The sequence below is a fragment of the Triturus cristatus genome, chromosome 2_2 (assembly GCF_964204655.1).
Source record: "Triturus cristatus chromosome 2_2, aTriCri1.1, whole genome shotgun sequence".
Lineage (NCBI taxonomy): Eukaryota > Metazoa > Chordata > Amphibia > Caudata > Salamandridae > Triturus > Triturus cristatus.
The window spans coordinates 982,022,327-982,045,215 of NC_140582.1; the positions used below are offsets into that span (position 1 = coordinate 982,022,327).

The 22,889-nt window shown below is 38.0% G+C and overlaps 1 protein-coding gene across 1 annotated transcript; it reads right to left on the reverse strand.

Annotated features, from left to right (window-relative positions):
* Positions 1-238: 238 nt before the first annotated feature.
* On the reverse strand, positions 239-22,585 carry LOC146863032 (uncharacterized). The gene is made up of 3 exons (XM_085643139.1): positions 21,774-22,585; positions 10,333-16,026; positions 239-343 (listed from the first exon to the last, which is right to left on the reverse strand). Exons 2-3 carry the CDS (start codon positions 15,982-15,984, stop codon positions 239-241), a joined length of 5,757 nt encoding a protein of 1,918 aa, XP_085499265.1. The 5' UTR covers positions 15,985-16,026; positions 21,774-22,585.
* Between the last annotated feature and the right edge of the window lie 304 nt (positions 22,586-22,889).

Below are 22,889 nucleotides of genomic sequence, written 5' to 3' on the forward strand. Positions count from 1 at the left end.
AGATGACCCAGTGATAGGTGAATTGATGCCACACAATCCAGCAATAGCCTTCAGAAAGTCCACTAGTATGGGTAATGTCCTATCGAGAAATAGCCAAGAGCTAAGTAAAAAGGAGAGCTGGCTTATAGCAAGGAAAGGATTTTATAAGTGCACAAGTTGCAGAGCCTGCCAATTTGGTGTAAATACCAAAAAATACAGGACATTTTTCTCGAATAATGATAGAGAAATAAAGCAACACCTAACCTGCAAAACGGAATTCTGTGTATATGTCCTTGAATGTGACTGCCATCTTAAATATATTGGCAGCACAAAGTTGGCAGTCCATAAGCGAATCCTCCAACATCTTAGGGCAATAACAAACAAAGATCAGAATTACCCGGTCGCTAGACATTTTGAAGCTATGCACAACAGTGACCCGAAATTTCTTCATTATTTTGCCATTGAGTCCATCCCTACAACAAAAAGAGGAGGGGACAGGGAGGCTACCCTCCGTAGGCTTGAGACCAACTATATACTGGAGTTCAATAGTAAGTGGCCGGGTGGTTTAAACACGACTGAAGATCTTTACACGCTACTCTAACATCCATCAGGAAATAGAGGGTGCCCTATACTATATGGCTATCTGTACTGTATTTTGATATGTGGATGTGGACGCTGGTTTTTACAGTCAATCTTAAAAGGAATTTCATGGGTAGTTTTTATCTATGTTTGTTTTTTTTTATATTGATTGTTTTAACTGCGTCACCAGGCTGGTTTTATTGAATTAATTTTAACACAACTTGGTTGATTGGTATTTCATCAGATCCCCCATAGACAAATCATAACGCACATTTGTTATCCCTCTAGAAAGTATTCTCTTCCAATTTCATGTCCCTGATTGTTTGTTGCAATGTTACAGATTTCATGGTTTTAATTGTATCATAGTATATCTATTTTTTAGTATTATGTATACTTTAAAAGGATGTAACTATAGCACTTTATTTCGGTGAGCACTTTATAAAAGGAAAAAAGGTATAAATTTTGTTAGGAAAATTTTGCAATGAATCAACTTAAATGTAATTTTAGACAATGAATGATACTCTTATTATACATTTGCCATAAGATAACTCACTTAGACATGCATACTCATGTGCAAGTACTAATGCATTTAGGCTTTAATTTTGTGAGTTACACTATAGGCATACATGTGCATTATGCAATTATAAATGTTTTCATTTTAAATTATAATATGATCATGGATGGTCGATTTAGAGTGATTTAAAATAAGGAAAATAGAGTATGTCTTCTATGTCTATTGTTGATCCATGCACTTGCACTTTAAACGGGTCTATCAGTGACGTGCGATCAGGTGATCAAGGCCGCTTGGACGGCCGAAACGCGTCCTGACATATGAGGAGTGAAAAATAAAAAATAATGCTGCACAAGTGGGTCTGTACTAGTGATTTCCGTGCGAAAACGGGAGTGTGTCACAAGCTGCTGTAATATATATATATATATTCACTGAAAAAACCATAGGTTTCACACATGTTATAGTTAGCGGAAATTTTACTGATAAAAAACCAATGAAATTCCCCCGTTATAGTTAGTGCAGGCAACTATAACTCACGCGACCGCAATCCTCTGCTGATGCTAATACTGTATTTAGACACTTATTTGCCCATGTCTTCTTCCATACATTTTTAGCTATACATATATTACAAATATTTTTTTTTCATAAAGACACATATGTCATCAGCAGAAGATTGCGGTCGCGTGAGTTATAGTTGCCTGCACTAACTATAACGGGGGAATTTCATTGGTTTTTTATCAGTAACATTTCCGATAACTATAACATGTGTGAAACCTATGGTTTTTTCAGTGAATTTGCAAGGTTTTTTAAATGCTAATTCCTAACTATAACGTGTGTGAAACCTATGGTTTTTTTAGTGAATTTGTACGGTTTTTTAAATGCTAAGTTACTTTACGCCATTCGTGGCGTGCGCGCCCACTTAACGCAGTTCGTTCCGTGCGCGCACGGTGCGCTCCGCGCACCGCGCGCCCACTTTACGCAGTTAGTGCCGTGCACGCACGGTGGGCACGCGGTGCGCTACGCGCACCGTGTGCCCACGTTACGCTAGATGGGCCATGTACGCACGATGCGCTTCGCGCACCGTGCGCACATGGAGGACATATGATGCACTTCGTTTTGAAAGGTAATATTGTAATTTTTCGTATATTTTATAAGCCATGCACAAATGGTGCCCTTCGGCCACCATTTGCACACGGGGTGGAGAGAGTGTGGATAATTTTTTTTTTTATTATTTTTTTTTTATATATTTTAGTTTATCTGAGGTTAAATAAGCCATGCACAATTGGTGCCCTTCGGGCACCAATTGCACACGGGGTGGAGAGAGAGTGGATAATTTTTTTTTTTTTAAAGTTTTTACCGTACGCGTACGGTAAGCGTAATCGCCGAAATTACCGAAAAAATAAAAATTCCGTTTTTGGCCTTGGGGGATCTTTGGGGACTCCCTCAACATGGCTATGTGTGTGGGAGCTGTCTAAACAGCCCCTTTACATGTTTTTGGGCTTTATATTTTAAAAATCACTCTCAGTGCGAGAGAGAAAATGGCGGCCGCTGCTTCCTGGTTTCGGCCGATTCGAATGTTTACTTAGATCTAAGAGTCAATCAGAATCGCTCTCGCGCACGCCACCGTACACATACGGTAAGCGTACCGTAAGCGCACCGTAAGCTGGCTCAGATATATATATTGATTTAAAGGCTATTTTCTCAGAATCTACTGAACAGATTTACACCAAACCTACAAAAGGCACTTCCTTGACCTGAGGACTACCTCTCTGCCAAATTTCTAGTAATTCTGTTCAGCCGTTCGGGCTGTAGCCCTGTCTAAAGGTCCTATGGAAAAATGCATGGGAAAAACGCGTTTTGGGACCCCCCTTTTATCTCAGCCCCCGCTTGACGAATCCCCCCGAGACTTTCAGGGTAGGAGCGGAGCGTAGCGCCCCACCTATTTTGAAAAATTCGCGAGGATTCGTCGACCGGCGCCAAAGTTATTCAAAATAGAATGTTGCGGATTTCCTATGGAAACGTGGTCCTAACTATAACTACCTACTGGCGACCGCCAGTAGGTAATATATATATATATATATATATATATATATATATATATATATATATATACTGCCAAGTGCGCTCATGCGTGCTTTTCAAAGTTCTTTTGCATCACGTGGCTAAATGTTAAAATACAAGTCCCACAGTGCACCGCAGATTTCATTTGAATGTAAACTGGAAATCCTCCTTTTTATACTCAGCATACGATGTTAATACCTGTATAGCGGTGACACATGCGTTATTGTGGAATCCAATGTCAGCCAGGTGAGTAAATATTCCTTGCAAATTGCTGTAATTGTTCAAAAAATGACGTGAATAAAACACCATCCTGCCTGCACGATCGTAGATAAATGTCCTTTATCACGAATCCCTTCCAGCACGCATACCCTCTCACCATATTGGCATCTCCTCAGTAGGCTGGGCGCGTGTGTGGGTCATGCTCCTCCTTAAGTTCCAAACACAAAGTCTCCTGTTACCGGAGCCCCCGACCCTTCAGGGCGACCTCTGTAAAATGGGCACGGAGCAGCCCATCAACTTAAACACCAAGAAAGCAGAGGTCCATTACTGGAAAAACTGCATTTATTTCAACATCTCGCAGCGCAGATTCCTTCCATTCACCTAACGTTTCGGCCCCAATTGGCCTTGCTCACAGGTAGAAGGTAAGATTCAAACTGCCAAGTGCGCTCATGCGTGCTTTTCAAAGTTCTTTTGCATCACGTGGCTAAATGTGTATATATATATATATATATTCACTGAAAAAACCATAGGTTTCACACATGTTATAGTTAGCGGAAATTTTACTGATAAAAAACCAATGAAATTCCCCCGTTATAGTTAGTGCAGGCAACTATAACTCACGCGACCGCAATCCTCTGCTGATGCTAATACTGTATTTAGACACTTATTTGCCCATGTCTTCTTCCATACATTTTTAGCTATACATATATTACAAATATTTTTTTTTCATAAAGACACATATGTCATCAGCAGAAGATTGCGGTCGCGTGAGTTATAGTTGCCTGCACTAACTATAACGGGGGAATTTCAATGGTTTTTTATCAGTAACATTTCCGCTAACTATAACATGTGTGAAACCTATGGTTTTTTCAGTGAATTTGCAAGGTTTTTTAAATGCTAATTCCTAACTATAACGTGTGTGAAACCTATGGTTTTTTTAGTGAATTTGTACGGTTTTTTAAATGCTAAGTTACTTTACGCCATTCGTGGCGTGCGCGCCCACTTAACGCAGTTCGTTCCGTGCGCGCACGGTGCGCTCCGCGCACCGCGTGCCCACTTTACGCAGTTAGTGCCGTGCACGCACGGTGGGCACGCGGTGCGCTACGCGCACCGTGTGCCCACGTTACGCTAGATGGGCCATGTACGCACGATGCGCTTCGCGCACCGTGCGCACATGGAGGACATATGATGCACTTCGTTTTGAAAGGTAATATTGTAATTTTTCGTATATTTTATAAGCCATGCACAAATGGTGCCCTTCGGCCACCATTTGCACACGGGGTGGAGAGAGTGTGGATAATTTTTTTTTTTATTATTTTTTTTTTATATATTTTAGTTTATCTGAGGTTAAATAAGCCATGCACAATTGGTGCCCTTCGGGCACCAATTGCACACGGGGTGGAGAGAGTGTGGATATTTTTTTTTTTTTTAAAGTTTTTACCGTACGTGTACGGTAAGCGTAATCGCCGAAATTACCGAAAAAATAAAAATTCCGTTTTTGGCCTTGGGGGATCTTTGGGGACTCCCTCAACATGGCTATGTGTGTGGGAGCTGTCTAAACAGCCCCTTTACATGTTTTTGGGCTTTATATTTTAAAAATCACTCTCAGTGCGAGAGAGAAAATGGCGGCCGCCGCTTCCTGGTTTCGGCCGATTCGAATGTTTACTTAGATCTAAGAGCCAATCAGAATCGATCTCGCGCACGCCACCGTACACATACGGTAAGCGTACCGTAAGCGCACCGTAAGCTGGCTCAGATATATATATTGATTTAAAGGCTATTTTCTCAGAATCTACTGAACAGATTTACACCAAACCTACAAAAGGCACTTCCTTGACCTGAGGACTACCTCTCTGCCAAATTTCTAGTAATTCTGTTCAGCCGTTCGGGCTGTAGCCCTGTCTAAAGGTCCTATGGAAAAATGCATGGGAAAAACGCGTTTTGGGACCCCCCTTTTATCTCAGCCCCCGCTTGACGAATCCCCCCGAGACTTTCAGGGTAGGAGCGGAGCGTAGCGCCCCACCTATTTTGAAAAATTCGCGAGGATTCGTCGACCGGCGCCAAAGTTATTCAAAATAGAATGTTGCGGATTTCCTATGGAAACGTGGTCCTAACTATAACTACCTACTGGCGACCGCCAGTAGGTAATATATATATATATATATATATATATATATATATATATATATATATATATATATATATATATAAATATATATATATATATATATATATATTCACTGAAAAAACCATAGGTTTCACACACGTTATAGTTAGGAATTAGCATTTAAAAAACCTTAGAAATTCAGTGAAAAAACCATAGGTTTCACACATGTTATAGTTAGCTGGACATTTTACTCGTAAAAAACCAATGAAATTGCCCCGTTATAGTTAGTTCAGCTAACTATAACTCGCGCGCCCGCAATGCACTGCTGATGACGTCACATATTACATCACTCATGACATGGTCAGTGACATCACTCATGACATCACTGATGACATCTCAAATGACATCACTGATGACATCACTGATGACATCATCCAGTGAATGTGTGTTTTTCAGAAAAATAAATATGTTTTATATATGTGTATCTCAAGGTCGATGGAAGAATAAATGGGTATATAAGTGTCTAAATGGATGATTTGTTTTTGAAAAATTGATTGTGTTACTGACTGATTAAGTGTATCTCTCACTTTGTGTATAAGTGGCTGCATGGGTTGGTGAGTAGCTACATGGGTGTCTATATAGGTTATTAGTTGTTTTTTTGAGTATCAGTCTGAGTGTCTGTATGGTACGGTGGGGGGTATTACGTAGTGCATAGATGCATGAATGAGTGACTCACTGTTTGTATGTGTTGAAGACAGCATGTGTGCAGGACTGTATGGGTGGATGAGTGTGTGTATGGGTGTGTTAGTGAGTGAATGACTGTCTCAATAGTGTCTTCAGGAGTAACTACATATGTTTTTAACTAGTATATGTGACTATTGGTGTATATATGTGAGTATATGTGAGAGGGAGAGATTGAAAGAGTTCCTGTATGAATAAGTATGTGTTTCTATAAGTGATTGTTTAAAAGACTAAGTATGTGTAAGTTTCCGTAGAAGTAAGTATGGTGGTGTGTGTATTACTGTATATGCAAGTAAATGTATGTTTTATTCTTTATTAGCATGAGTGACTATGTGTGTGAGTAACTCTATGGATGAGTGGCATTGTGTAACAGGATGTATAGATGTATGAGTACATATGATGAGTGAGTACATGTATGAGTGACTGTATAGGACTGTTGGTGAATGAGTGGATGTGTATGTGGATCTTAGAATTACTGAAGAGGTTGTTGTAACTGGTATTGGTATGTCCATTGTTTTGAAATTTTTAGTCTCTATTTTTGAATGTGTGTATCAAAGCTTATATTAAGGTGAGAGGAGGTCTGCCACTCTATCACAAGGATGATGTCATCAGTGATGTCATCAGTGATGTCATTTGAGATGTCATCAGTGATGTCATGAGTGATGTCACTGACCATGTCATGAGTGATGTAATATGTGACGTCATCAGCAGTGCATTGCGGGCGCGCGAGTTATAGTTAGCTGAACTAACTATAACGGGGCAATTTCATTGGTTTTTTACGAGTAAAATGTCCAGCTAACTATAACATGTGTGAAACCTATGGTTTTTTCACTGAATTTCTAAGGTTTTTTAAATGCTAATTCCTAACTATAACGTGTGTGAAACCTATGGTTTTTTCAGTGAATTTCTAAGGTTTTTTAAATGCTAATTCCTAACTATAACGTGTGTGAAACCCATGGTTTTTTCAGTGAATTTGCAAGGTTTTTTAAATGCTAATTCCTAAATATAACGTGTGTGAAACCCATGGTTTTTTCAGTGAATTTGCAAGGTTTTTTATATGCTATTTTTTTTTTTATTCTTCATTTTTTTCAAACATATTTTTAATTTAATTTTCTTATCTTTTATAAAGACTATGCTTAAATTTTTAAAATCCTTAAATATTTTTTTTATATATATTTTTTAAAATAAACATGTAAAATTTATTTCCAGTTTTTTTTTTTTTTTTTATTATTTTTTTTTATAGTACGCGTACCGTAAGCTCACGGTAAGCGTACGGTTTACGCAACGCCCGTAATCTATCTACGCTGCTTGCGTATAGTTACGTACTTTGCGTAGCCGCGCGTACTGCGCGTGGGACGCGTGCGCGCTTACGCAACACGCGCACGTTACGCGGAAGTGCCGGGAAATGACTGTTATGCGCATGCGCGCAAGCGCGTGTCTTTTTTACGCGCACGCGTACTTTTTGCCGTAAGCGTACCGTAAGCGTACCGTAAGCGTACGGTAGGTCATGTGATCTTGAAACACAACTTTTGATTGGTTGAAACTACTTTCAGTTCTAGAACTCTCCTACACCACACCCATTCCCCTCATTTCTGCTTGTGATCCCTTGGGAGAAGGAGCTGGTTTGTCTTTGGGATACGATGGCAGAACAGCAGAGCTCTTCTGAGAGTGAGGCTAGCACCAGCAGCACTGTCTTGAGGCAGAGAGCGAGGAAAGTAAAGCCTTCTTACGTTTGGGAGTATTTTACTTTTCCAGAAGGCCAGCAAAAGGTGAATGCACCCTTAGTTACTTGCAAGCTGTGTAAGCGTGTACTTTCTAGAGGTAATCCTAACAGGAAGTATTCCTTTGGGAATCACACCATGAAGAGACACCTCCAGGAAGTACACAGAAGGACACATGGTCATCTTTTTGGAGGTAACTCTTCAGAAAGACGAGCCAGTACATCCACAGCAGCTCAGCCTGGACCATCATCTGCAGGGCAGACTCCTTCTTCTGCAGGTCAGGTGAGCCCTTCATCTGTGGGGGGAGAATCTCCTTTTGCTGGCCCTCTGGAAATTAACCCTCGGTTTGCGAGGGTTGAAGTACGGTGCGCCACTTGTCACGATCTAATTACTTATAGGGAGACCAGTGTTTCCCTGGTGAACAGTAAAATAGATCAGCACACTTGTCGTACCGTCTAATATTCCCAATCTTTCTTTCCTCTGTCCCTGCATGAACACAACGGTTCTTTTAAGAGCCAACCTTATCTTTCATCTTTTTTGTTCTTTTTTTTTTAAAACTTTTTTTTTTTTTTTTTACCGTACGCGTACGGTAAGCGTACCTTTTTTTTATTTTTTAAAAAAAAACTCTAAAAATCATTTATCTCATTACAAAGTCCTTGAGAGACTACAATTTTTATTTTTAACTTACCATACTCACTCAAAAAAATATTTATTCATTTGTTTTTTTTAAAAATAGTTTTTAAAATGGTTGTAGTTTCCGAAAATTTTCTATATCGATCTGAAAATAAAGAAAAAAGTATTAATATTTTTTATCCATTTTATAATACAATACACATATTTACATTTTTAAAAAAAAAATATTTTTGCCTTATTTTTGCTGTTTTCAGAATATATTGCATTTCACTATTAATTGTGAAAGCAATTGCATTCATCATTTTACAGCGGGCAAAAAAAATTAACAATCACAAAGATTGTATTAAAAAAGCCCAGAATGTCTTCTCACTTAAACTTATCATTACAGAAATGCATATTATTCTAAAAAAATATCATCTAAAAACAATACTTTTTTCTTTAAAATACCGTCTGATATGTTTGTTTCAGAAGTATAATCACAATATTATATCTCAAATAACTCCAAAATACATCTGATTTTATTTCCTTTAGGCCAAATAGTATTTTTTTTTTTTTCCTGGAATAAATTTCCAAGGGAAAACCATTAAAATTCTAAAGTTTAATCTGTCCAGATCTCACCAATTCTCTGTAACATTTTGGTTCACGAAAATTTTTTGAATAATTTATTTAGTCCACAATAGAATTGCTTACTTTTCCACATGGCCAAATAGTAATTTTTTAAATCATTTTTGAAAAAATTTCCAATGGCAGTCCAATAGCATTCCATAAATTAAAATGTGCAGAAGTTACCGATTATCTCTAAATTATTGGTTTTTGAAAATTGCATTAAAATTTAAAAAAGTCCACATTACAATTGGTTATCTTTCCTTTAGGCCAAATGATAATTTTAAAAATCTTTTTTCTACAAAATTGCAATGGTAATCCAGTAAAATGGTAAAATTATTTTGTCCAGATCTTGCCAAATCTCTCTAAAATTTAGGTTTCAGGAAGATTAGATAGGAATTTGCTAAATCAAAAGGCAAACGTTGTTTGAAAATCAATTTGGAATCATTACACAGTGTCCAGCCTTTTTCACATTTTAGATAAACTGTGTAATGTCCAGAAGTAACAGTAGGTCCATCATGGAAAATTATTGCAACAGTTACAAAAGTTTTTCCTGAAATTGATAATTGCTGTCCTGTAAACTTCTTTATTAAAGTATCCAATTTTGATCCATCAGCTCTACATCGTTGCATCATTAAAATTACATACTGTCCGTATTCCCTTAAAATTAATGTTGAAAACATGTCAGAATTACACTCACCACATTTCATGCTATGATTAGCATCTTTAACTAATTTTGCAAAAGTGACTGTTTTACTCTCTGGCAATGTCAAATAAATAAACCTTTCATTATCAACAATAGAGCCACATATATTATAACAATTATCACAACTATGTTCCCATTTATAAGAGAGACCAAAAAAAATGTCAATGGGAACTCCTTCTTCTTCCACTACCTGAAGAAAATACATCAAAAATTCGTGTGCATCTTGCTGTTCATTTTGAGAAAACTGTGTTCGTCCTGAACATACATCTAAAAGTTTTCTAATTTCAGTAGCACTTTCTATTTGAGTTTTATCTTTACTCAGCTTTTGAAAAAGGAGACTGAGCTCTGAACAGAATCTTTTTCCCTGATTTACTATTATCTGCTCTTGCAAACTTTCCAGATAAAATGCAACATTCAGCACTACATTAGCGTAGCAGTTGACACCAGAGCTATTTTCAAAATGACATCCTACAACCTGTTCTTCATTTTCCTTATTCTTTTTGCTTGCAATTACATCACTCCTCTTTTTTTTCCTCTTCTCTACATCTTCATTACAGATATTCTCATTTCTCCTTTTACGAGAAACTACACGTTTCTCCAACACAGGATACTGACCTAAATGAGGAGCATAGCTTCTTCTTAATCTATTATACTCCTTTACACAGTTTGTATCAGCACTAACTTTTGAGTCATCAAAGTCTATCATGAATAAACCTGATAATGTTTTGACTCGTGACAAAGCTACATATGCCATACCTTCTTTGAACACAGTTGAACCAATGTTCACAAATGCACAATCTACAGTCAATCCTTGAGACTTGTGGATAGTTACAGCATATGCTAGTGAAAACGGAAACTGCTTCCTACGTACATATAAGTCTTTCACAAGCATGAAACGAACTGAACAACGACAAATGTCTTTAACTTCCTCTATCTGATCAAATTTTATCTGTAAACATTCAATTCCTTCTTTTTTCTGATAATTAATAAAACCCACAACTCTTCCCATCGCTCCATTCACTAAGCCTTTCTCAACATCCAAATTTCTCCTTAAAAACACTCTACAGTTCATGCAAACATAAAGATTTTTTTCTAATCCTGCTGTTTTGGAGATGTTCTTCTCTAGTGAGTCCAATTTATTTTTCAGTTTGCCTGTTACTGTGACTGTAATTCTTCCATCCTCAATTTTGTCCACTGCTTCCAATTTCCTGATGTCTTCCTTTTCCAATTTCAAAAGCTCCTCATTAAATATTGAGCATTCACGTAGAGTTGGCATTAAGCAGATGACACTTTTGTTTTCTGCAATATTCTTGTATATTTTCTCTGCAACTATTTCTTCCTTTGGAAATAAATTATGTAGCAGCCGACTCTGTAATGCTTTTTTCCCAACATCTGTGAGTAGTCCAATCCTGATATCTTTCAGAATACTTCCATATTCTTCATCGTTTGCTTGCCTCATATTAGTTGTAAGTTCCTTGTACTCAAAGAAGGACCAAATATTTGTATTTCCAATGCTTCCCAATGACTTCTTCGTGTCTTCATGTGTCACAGTATTAAACACTGGTTGTCCTTTAACTGGAGTAAGTTGCAAAAGATCCCCAAAAACTATGACGTGTTTTCCACCAAATAACACGTCATAGTCTGTCTTCAAAATTTGCTGCATTCTTAAATGCACAAAGGCAAGCATTAAGTTTGATACCATGCTCACCTCATCAATAATGAGAACTTGCATCTTCTTCAATACTCGTGAAACTTCCAAGGATGCTTCTCCAGTTAGCTTGTTGAATTGTATTTTGTTCTCATGCTCCACTGGTAACATTAGCAAACGATGTAAGGTGATTCCTTTTATGTTATATGCTGCTAACCCAGTTGGAGCAGTAACCACACAAGACAAAGTAGAATCCGTTTTTTGCTTTAGGTAGCTTCTGATGACTTTAATTAGGAAACTTTTTCCAGTGCCAGCTTGTCCGCTTACATACATCCTGATTGGATGAAATGATGTGCATGAGCACTCTTTTTTGATATGTAGAAATCCGTGATCAATTTTGTTTCTGATCTCTTCATAAATTTGTTGCTGCTCTTGATTCAGTTGTCTTTCCAAATTTTCTAAGTCTATAAATTCTTCTTGAGCTAGATTCATAGCCGTTTCCACTTCATTCATGGCTATTGATGCTTCATTTTCAACGATTGGTTGTCCTAGGGGATCTTGACTGTGTGTTCCTGAACTTTGGCTGTCCTGAGAACTGTCTCTAGCTATTTCTGCTGCAATTGTAGTTTCCTGTTCAATTTCTTCATTTAACATTTGCAGATAAGTTGAGAATGTACTGCATTGTATGCTGTCTTTGCAAGCATTAAAAGAATCTTCATAGCTCTGGAATTCTCCCAGTAGTTCATCCTCTGTACGCCATGGTTTAAACAACTGTAAAAGAGCCAAGTAGTAAAATTCTTTCTTGTCGGTAGTGTCGCAACTCAGCTTCCGGTGATTTATCAAACTTCCTTTGGTTTGCTTCACCAAACATCCTTCTTCACCAACAACTTTATATTTTCCACTGTTGATGTCTTCTGCAGCTTTCCGTGAATAAATGTAGTTCTGCAGCACTTCATAGAGACACATGTTCTCCAGATGATGACTTCTCTTGGGATAATATGTGTCCAACATGTTTGTTTTCAATATGTCTGTACTTTCTGGGTCATTCTCGGCCAAATATTCAATTTCTCCAACAGATTTCAGTACCCGATTTCTCATTGCTGCAAGGCCTAAACTTGCCCAAATTATTCTTCTTGACTTCGAGTAGAGACTTGCAGAAGATAACCTATCTGAACATTCGTAGGATCCAATTTCTCGATGCGATAACATCTTCAAACTAAAACTGTACAGCTTCTTACTGACAGTCTTCTCGTGAGAAATCTCTTCCCACATTTCCTTCAATTCTGTTTTTTCTGATTTCGTAATGTAAGACGTTACATATCGAGCAACAGCAATGGAATTGTCAGCAACATACTGTATATCCATGTTAGCGTTCCACATGGATAAAATGACTGGGTTGTAGTCATTTATATTTTTTGATTCTTCTTTTCTTTTAAGGTTGTAGGTATTCTTAGGTGATTTTCTTGTGATAGTATGTCTCACAGCTGACATAAAACTGTTGACTCTTCCATTTGTAAGAACAGGTCTAGGAAATCCAAATCGACATTTAGTGTAGTATTTTTCTTTGCTCTTGTATTTCCGTCGACAGTATTTTCCACACCGATGACTTTGGAAACGTAGAACTTGCTCCTTTAACTTGTTCTCTTCTGTGTTTTTAGGTATAGCACATGTTGCATATTCTTCAATGTAAGATAACACTGCTTCATCAGTATCTGTTCCAAACTTTGGGGCATCCTTGATCCACAGCAGCATATGAATATGAGGAGCACCTCTTGCCTGGTACTCTTTTCTCCAAAAGAAATCCACTACTTCTCCAAGGGGTGGATTTTTTTTATTGCAGATGAAGGACATCATAGCCTCAAATCTATGATTGAAATATCTGCAAACATTAACCGGATCCAATGAGCACAGTTCTCCTGCTGTCTTGTATTCGATGTTTTCAATGTTTGAATTGGCCTCTCGTAGAAAATCCAGTAAATCATCCCAAGCGTACTCGGCGCAGCTTAGGGTAAGGAACCATGTTGGTGTTCCTAAGTTGCGTAACATGCATTTTAGTTCACCATGGCGTCGGTACCAATATTCATTTGTCCCACGCTGACAAGCCATCAGATTGATCAGTTGTGTTTCCAAATGATCATCTCGGTGCTGCACTTTCTCCATAAAATCCTTAGCAGACACATTTTGTAAATGTACTCCACTTTTTAAAATGTGATTTACTGCATAAGACAGTGCAGACAAGTCGCTTTCAAATAAAAGATGGAACAAATAAGGGATACTTTGTCGAAATCTGGGATCTTCAGCATATAGTCTTGTAGTCCGATACTCAGAAGCTGGAATCTGTTCCGGACGTTCATCGTATCGTCCTCCTTTTCCTTTAGGAAACAGCTGGGGAAAACATCGAGCTTCCAAGCTCTCCTCCCATACACTCACAGGATTTCCTTTTGCTTTCTTCATCTGAAAGAGATCAATATTGTCTCCCATAACTTCTTTCGAATGGAGAGGATGTATGCTAAAATGTTCATAAATTTCTTCTTCCTTTGACTTGTCCACTTTTTCAATTTGTCCAGTTGGTGTTTCTGTGTCTCCTTGTAAATCTTCTTCTTCTTCTTCTTCTTCTATATAAATTGATTCATACCATTTGTTATTTTTTTTCAAATACAAATTTGCTCTTTGTACTTTCCGCACATCTACCAGCTCCTGCCAAATCTTCTTATTCTTTGTAGGGACACCATTAACCAGAATAATTAATGGTTCAGTTTCCAAAGTATCTGCATCAATAGTTTCCATATTTTTTTTCAAATCCAAGGGCAAATACACCACTCTACCTTTTAAACCTCTCAGTAAATCTGAAGGAGGTAATTTACCAGTTTTGGGCTCCATACGTACTATGGTCTGGAACGGATGAACACATTGAATGAGTATAGACTCATATGTATTTAATTCAGAAAGTTCAGCAGGAATAGCATCCAATTCTAAATTATTATGTACAGCTCTGGTCGGCATTCTATTTTCCTCTAACTTGTTGTAGCAGTATTTGCAAATACGCTGATCTTCACCCAATTCAAAACAATTTTCAAGAAATATATATGTGGCAAAATCCATCCACTTATAATTATCTTCATTTTCACTCTTTCTGTAGAGATCAACATTCCTAGTTTGTTTTCTATAATGAGTTCTGCGGCAACAAATACAAGTAACATTTGGTCTTTCATTAGAGACTATTGCAAATTTTGTTATGTGATCATTAAATGTGTTACTTACAGAGGGTTCTACATTCTCTTCCACTTCTGCCTCATTTATTGTGTCCTTCTCTGCACTGTTTTGTTCAGGACCAAAGTAACAAAACTGAATTTCATCAACAACCTTCTCTACATCTGATACCGTTCCTCGGAACAGAGCCCTATTCAATTCATTTAACTTTATTGCTGGACTTTTGGCAAAATACAACCGTCTCACAAACTTTCTCATTTCAGTATGATGAACAGCCAGCATCCTAAAATGATGGAAAACACTATTGCACACTTTTCTAGATAGACAAGCAAGAGAATGACCCTGCAAACCAGTATTCTCTCTCACTCTGCATGGATCCAGACTTTGAAGCACCTTAATCTTTTGTTTTACACTTTTTTTACTATATTCTCTTAGAAACTCTCGAAATCTGTCAATAGATTCCTGACGCACAGTGCAAATACTACTACAATTCCAAGTGTACACTGGGGCTTTAGGACGTCTCCCCATTGCCTCATCTGCCATCACTTGTACCTCATCTCTTGGAACCATTATCTCCTTCTCCATTATGCAACCGTTTTTTACTTCGTATGAACGACCTCTGGTGTCAACTGCATGCAGCAAACTATTGCTTTGAAAATAGCTTTCTTCATTAAAAAAAGGTTCACTACTTGAACTATGCATCCACTTTCCTAAAAACACTTTACAAAAGTTTGTTCTGTTCACTACTCTTTTGCTTTTGCTTTGTGATTTCAGTACATTAACCATTTTATCTAATGTACGCATCCTATTCAAAATTAATATGAATAGTTTCCTTTTTAATTCTAATGCTTTTGCTGCAATGGCTTCAATTTCTTTTTTTCTCTTATAATATTTAGCCTTCTGCTTATATTTCTTTATATCCTTTATCAAATTGGACATAACTCTTCTCTGAAACATTTTTCTACGTATCTCTTTAAATGCTGTTTTTCTGTTTATGTTAAACTTTTCAATTGCAGAAGGTATATTTGCATTAACTAAATCCTCAATTTTTTGCTGTTCTGTAGGTTTTGTTACATTTTTCCGAGAACAGACATTTTGTACATTTTTGTTTGTTTTCAATATTTTGTTTAGGAATTGTCTTTTTTGCTTACCAGAAGATTTTTTCTTTTTCCCAACATCAGCATCTTCTACTAACTTTGGTCCTCCAGTTGTCCTCAAATATAGTTTTTTTTTTAGCGTTTTTTGAACTCGAGATTTTGTAGGCATCTTAAATTTTGTTCACTGTTCTTCAGCAATACCTGAAAAAAACTAAAAAAAAAATCCTTTATTGTATTTAAATATATTACAACATTTCTTTTCACAATAGTCACAAAACGAAATTTCTTTGCCATTTTCAATGCACACAAACTGCTCTTTTTTTAAAATTTATTTAAATGCACATGTCCAAGCTTTTTTTTTTTTTCAGATCACCACCGTGTGTATTCTCTGTGACTGCCTACACTCCAGCAGGGGCCACCAGCCTTAGTGATGCTGAATATATTTGCATTACAGACTTAAACCTGAAAACCCCACTCGCTTCTAATTACTGTGCATGACTATACATGGCAAGCACATGGGTGTGTGCTAAGCCTCTGCTTCTTCCCCCAAAAATTCGCTCCTCTTTTCCATCTACTGCAACTGTGAAATCACCAGAGCAAGACGCAATAAATTTCTGCCTATAATTCTTCTATGCACACAGAGTCATGTTTTCACATTAGTGCCAAAACGAAATTTCTTTGCCAATTTGAAAGCACACTTACTGCTCTTTTTTTTTCGGGCCAAGTGAAAATCTCTTTTTACACTTTGAAATCACTTTTACAGACTGACACATTCTGAAACCTTTTTTTTAAATTTATTTAAATGCACATGTCCAAGCTGTTTTTTTTTCAGACCACCACCGTGTGTATTCTCTGTGACTGCCTACACTCCAGCAGGGGCAACCAGCCTTAGTGATGCTGAATGTATTTGCATTACAGACTTAAACCTGAAAACCCCACTCGCTTCTAATTACTGTGCATGACTATACATGGCAAGCACATGGGTGTGTGCTAAGCCTCTGCTTCTTCCCCCAAAAATTCGCTCCTCTTTTCCATCTACTGCAACTGTGAAATCACCAGAGCAAGACGCAATAAATTTCTGCCTATAATTCTTCTATGCACACAGAGTCATGTTTTCACATTAGTGCCAAAACGAAATTTCTTTGCCAATTTGAAAGCACACTTACTGCTCTTTTTTTTTCGGGCCAAGTGAAAATCTCTTTTTACACTTTGAAATCACTTTTACAGACTGACACATTCTGAAACCTTTTTTTTAAATTTATTTAAATGCACATGTCCAAGCTGTTTTTTTTTCAGACCACCACCGTGTGTATTCTCTGTGACTGCCTACACTCCAGCAGGGGCAACCAGCCTTAGTGATGCTGAATGTATTTGCATTACAGACTTAAACCTGAAAACCCCACTCGCTTCTAATTACTGTGCATGACTATACATGGCAAGCACATGGGTGTGTGCTAAGCCTCTGCTTCTTCCCCCAAAAATTCGCTCCTCTTTTCCATCTACTGCAACTGTGAAATCACCAGAGCAAGACGCAATAAATTTCTGCCTATAATTCTTCTATGCACACAGAGTCATGTGTTCACATTAGTGCCAAAACGAAATTTCTTTGCCAATTTGAAAGCACACTTACTGCTCTTTTTTTTTCGGGCCAAGTGAAAATCTCTTTTTACACTTTGAAATCACTTTTACAGACTGACACATTCTGAAACCTTTTTTTTAAATTTATTTAAATGCACATGTCCAAGCTGTTTTTTTTTCAGACCACCACCGTGTGTATTCTCTGTGACTGCCTACACTCCAGCAGGGGCAACCAGCCTTAGTGATGCTGAATGTATTTGCATTACAGACTTAAACCTGAAAACCCCACTCGCTTCTAATTACTGTGCATGACTATACATGGCAAGCACATGGGTGTGTGCTAAGCCTCTGCTTCTTCCCCCAAAAATTCGCTCCTCTTTTCCATCTACTGCAACTGTGAAATCACCAGAGCAAGACGCAATAAATTTCTGCCTATAATTCTTCTATGCACACAGAGTCATGTTTTCACATTAGTGCCAAAACGAAATTTCTTTGCCAATTTGAAAGCACACTTACTGCTCTTTTTTTTTCGGGCCAAGTGAAAATCTCTTTTTACACTTTGAAATCACTTTTACAGACTGACACATTCTGAAACCTTTTTTTTAAATTTATTTAAATGCACATGTCCAAGCTGTTTTTTTTTCAGACCACCACCGTGTGTATTCTCTGTGACTGCCTACACTCCAGCAGGGGCAACCAGCCTTAGTGATGCTGAATGTATTTGCATTACAGACTTAAACCTGAAAACCCCACTCGCTTCTAATTACTGTGCATGACTATACATGGCAAGCACATGGGTGTGTGCTAAGCCTCTGCTTCTTCCCCCAAAAATTCGCTCCTCTTTTCCTTCTACTGCAACTGTGAAATCACCAGAGCAAGACGCAATAAATTTCTGCCTATAATTCTTCTATGCACACAGAGTCATGTTTTCACATTAGTGCCAAAACGAAATTTCTATGCCAATTTGAAAGCACACTTACTGCTCTTTTTTTTTCGGGCCAAGTGAAAATCTCTTTTTACACTTTGAAATCACTTTTACAGACTGACACATTCTGAAACCTTTTTTTTAAATTTATTTAAATGCACATGTCCAAGCTGTTTTTTTTTCAGACCACCACCGTGTGTATTCTCTGTGACTGCCTACACTCCAGCAGGGGCCACCAGCCTTAGTGATGCTGAATGTATTTGCATTACAGACTTAAACCTGAAAACCCCACTCGCTTCTAATTACTGTGCATGACTATACATGGCAAGCACATGGGTGTGTGCTAAGCCTCTGCTTCTTCCCCCAAAAATTCGCTCCTCTTTTCCATCTACTGCAACTGTGAAATCACCAGAGCAAGACGCAATAAATTTCTGCCTATAATTCTTCTATGCACACAGAGTCATGTTTTCACATAAGTGCCAAAACGAAATTTCTTTGCCAATTTGAAAGCACACTTACTGCTCTTTTTTTTTTGGGCCAAGTGAAAATCTCTTTTTACACTTTGAAATCACTTTTACAGACTGACACATTCTGAAACCTTTTTTTTTAAATTTATTTAAATGCACATGTCCAAGCTGTTTTTTTTTCAGACCACCACCGTGTGTATTCTCTGTGACTGCCTACACTCCAGCAGGGGCAACCAGCCTTAGTGATGCTGAATGTATTTGCATTACAGACTTAAACCTGAAAACCCCACTCGCTTCTAATTACTGTGCATGACTATACATGGCAAGCACATGGGTGTGTGCTAAGCCTCTGCTTCTTCCCCCAAAAATTCGCTCCTCTTTTCCATCTACTGCAACTGTGAAATCACCAGAGCAAGACGCAATACATTTCTGCCTATAATTCTTCTATGCACACAGAGTCATGTTTTCACATAAGTGCCAAAACGAAATTTCTTTGCCAATTTGAAAGCACACTTACTGCTCTTTTTTTTTTGGGCCAAGTGAAAATCTCTTTTTACACTTTGAAATCACTTTTACAGACTAACACATTCTGAAACCTTTTTTTTAAATTTATTTAAATGCACATGTCCAAGCTGTTTTTTTTTCAGACCACCACCGTGTGTATTCTCTGTGACTGCCTACACTCCAGCAGGGGCAACCAGCCTTAGTGATGCTGAATGTATTTGCATTACAGACTTAAACCTGAAAACCCCACTCGCTTCTAATTACTGTGCATGACTATACATGGCAAGCACATGGGTGTGTGCTAAGCCTCTGCTTCTTCCCCCAAAAATTCGCTCCTCTTTTCCATCTACTGCAACTGTGAAATCACCAGAGCAAGACGCAATAAATTTCTGCCTATAATTCTTCTATGCACACAGAGTCATGTTTTCACATAAGTGCCAAAACGAAATTTCTTTGCCAATTTGAAAGCACACTTACTGCTCTTTTTTTTTTGGGCCAAGTGAAAATCTCTTTTTACACTTTGAAATCACTTTTACAGACTGACACATTCTGAAACCTTTTTTTTAAATTTATTTAAATGCACATGTCCAAGCTGTTTTTTTTTCAGACCACCACCGTGTGTATTCTCTGTGACTGCCTACACTCCAGCAGGAGCAACCAGCCTTAGTGATGCTGAATGTATTTGCATTACAGACTTAAACCTGAAAACCCCACTCGCTTCTAATTACTGTGCATGACTATACATGGCAAGCACATGGGTGTGTGCTAAGCCTCTGCTTCTTCCCCCAAAAATTCGCTCCTCTTTTCCATCTACTGCAACTGTGAAATCACCAGAGCAAGACGCAATACATTTCTGCCTATAATTCTTCTATGGACACAGAGTCATGTTTTCACATTAGTGCCAAAACGAAATTTCTTTGCCAAATTGAAAGCACACTTACTGCTCTTTTTTTTTTGGGCCAAGTAAAAATCTCTTTTTACACTTTGAAATCACTTTTACAGACTGACACATTCTGAAACCTTTTTTTTAAATTTATTTAAATGCACATGTCCAAGCTGTTTTTTTTTCAGACCACCACCGTGTGTATTCTCTGTGACTGCCTACACTCCAGCAGGAGCAACCAGCCTTAGTGATGCTGAATGTATTTGCATTACAGACTTAAACCTGAAAACCCCACTCGCTTCTAATTACTGTGCATGACTATACATGGCAAGCACATGGGTGTGTGCTAAGCCTCTGCTTCTTCCCCCAAAAATTCGCTCCTCTTTTCCATCTACTGCAACTGTGAAATCACCAGAGCAAGACGCAATACATTTCTGCCTATAATTCTTCTATGCACACAGAGTCATGTTTTCACATAAGTGCCAAAACGAAATTTCTTTGCCAATTTGAAAGCACACTTACTGCTCTTTTTTTTTCGGGCCAAGTGAAAATCTCTTTTTACACTTTGAAATCACTTTTACAGACTGACACATTCTGAAACCTTTTTTTTAAATTTATTTAAATGCACATGTCCAAGCTGTTTTTTTTTCAGACCACCACCGTGTGTATTCTCTGTGACTGCCTACACTCCAGCAGGGGCAACCAGCCTTAGTGATGCTGAATGTATTTGCATTACAGACTTAAACCTGAAAACCCCACTCGCTTCTAATTACTGTGCATGACTATACATGGCAAGCACATGGGTGTGTGCTAAGCCTCTGCTTCTTCCCCCAAAAATTCGCTCCTCTTTTCCATCTACTGCAACTGTGAAATCACCAGAGCAAGACGCAATACATTTCTGCCTATAATTCTTCTATGCACACAGAGTCATGTTTTCACATAAGTGCCAAAACGAAATTTCTTTGCCAATTTGAAAGCACACTTACTGCTCCTTTTTTTTTCGGGCCAAGTGAAAATCTCTTTTTACACTTTGAAATCACTTTTACAGACTGACACATTCTGAAACCTTTTTTTTAAATTTATTTAAATGCACATGTCCAAGCTGTTTTTTTTTCAGACCACCACCGTGTGTATTCTCTGTGACTGCCTACACTCCAGCAGGGGCAACCAGCCTTAGTGATGCTGAATGTATTTGCATTACAGACTTAAACCTGAAAACCCCACCCGCTTCTAATTACTGTGCATGACTATACATGGCAAGCACATGGGTGTGTGCTAAGCCTCTGCTTCTTCCCCCAAAAATTCGCTCCTCTTTTCCATCTACTGCAACTGTGAAATCACCAGAGCAAGACGCAATACATTTCTGCCTATAATTCTTCTATGCACACAGAGTCATGTTTTCACATAAGTGCCAAAACGAAATTTCTTTGCCAATTTGAAAGCACACTTACTGCTCTTTTTTTTTCGGGCCAAGTGAAAATCTCTTTTACAGACTGACACATTATGAATCCACCATGTGTAACTACAACAAAAACAATTCCCATTTCTATTATTCATTTCTTAAGTTACCACATACATCCCCTCTCAAACTGTAAACTCACCTTTAAATTTAGTTAGTTGTGAAAGAAATGTGTCACTCAAACAGCAGATTATCAGAGCCAGGATCTCTGTTCTGTACACCTCTCTCCTCTCAGCAGAACCAGATAATGGCAAACTTTCCCTCTATTTTTCCACACATATACATGTAAGTTTCAAATCTCAGTGCTTCCCCCTTTTTTTCAAATGTAATGACACATTTCTATTGGTTGAAAACCAACCCTTTTCCAAAAGTACCCTGCCCCCAACTTGACTTCTGCCTAGTACCCTTCCCCCAACTTGACTTCTGCCTGCTACCATAGCAACAGCTCATGGAACACTGCTGTGTGCAGTTAGGTCAGAAGTTCGACACACAATGTTTCAATTCCACAGAGCAAGAGTGCTTGACTTTTCAAACCTAACTGCAAATCCATAGTACTGTTCTTTGGTTACACATTTTTTTGTACCAATACAAAACATGCTTCTATTAATTTTCACATACAGCCTATTTTTTATTCTAGAATGGTATGAAACAGCCAATCAGTTCTTTTTGTTTTGTAAAAAATATGTATGCCTCCATTTCCAAACTGTCTTTATTTTCATATTGCCATTCTACTGAAAGACACCTCCTGAGTGCATCCAGTTCTCCTTTGAAGATGTTCACAGTGTGGATTGTAGGGCACAGCTATGTCTTCTGGAGTGAAAAGTTTGCAGAGAAAACAGATATGGTGAGAGACCTTGCTTTGCCAAATGTAGACATTAAATGGATTGGTCAGAGAGGGTTAAAGTGGCACCAATTGATGCCATTGGTGAAATCCTTCATGCAAATCCAACACCCTGACCTCATAATAGTGCACTGTGGTGGCAATGACCTAGGCACTTTGACTGGGGTAGGTCTGGAAATGCTTATGAAGGACACCTTTGCACAACTGTTTACACTTTTCCCTAAAACTGCCTTTGTGTTTTCCAACATATGCCAAAGGCAAAAATGGAACTGGTCCAATCATTTCTGTCCACAGATTGACAAAGCAAGAAAGCACGTCAACAAATCTGTTTCTGCTTTCCTCCGTGACTATGGTATGGGTGCCATTTACCACAACAACTTGCGTTACGACATGCAAGACATTTATAGAGGAGATGGT

Excerpts from the sequence above, each read along its gene's own strand:
- LOC146863032 (XM_085643139.1), bottom strand. The coding sequence starts at position 15,984 with ATGCCTACAAAATCTCGAGTTCAAAAAACGCTAAAAAAAAAACTATAT. Across the intron at positions 344-10,332 it reads AGGAAAATGAAGAACAGGTT|ATGTTGGAGGATTCGCTTAT; the intron begins GTAGGATGTCAT and ends TATTGCCCTAAG.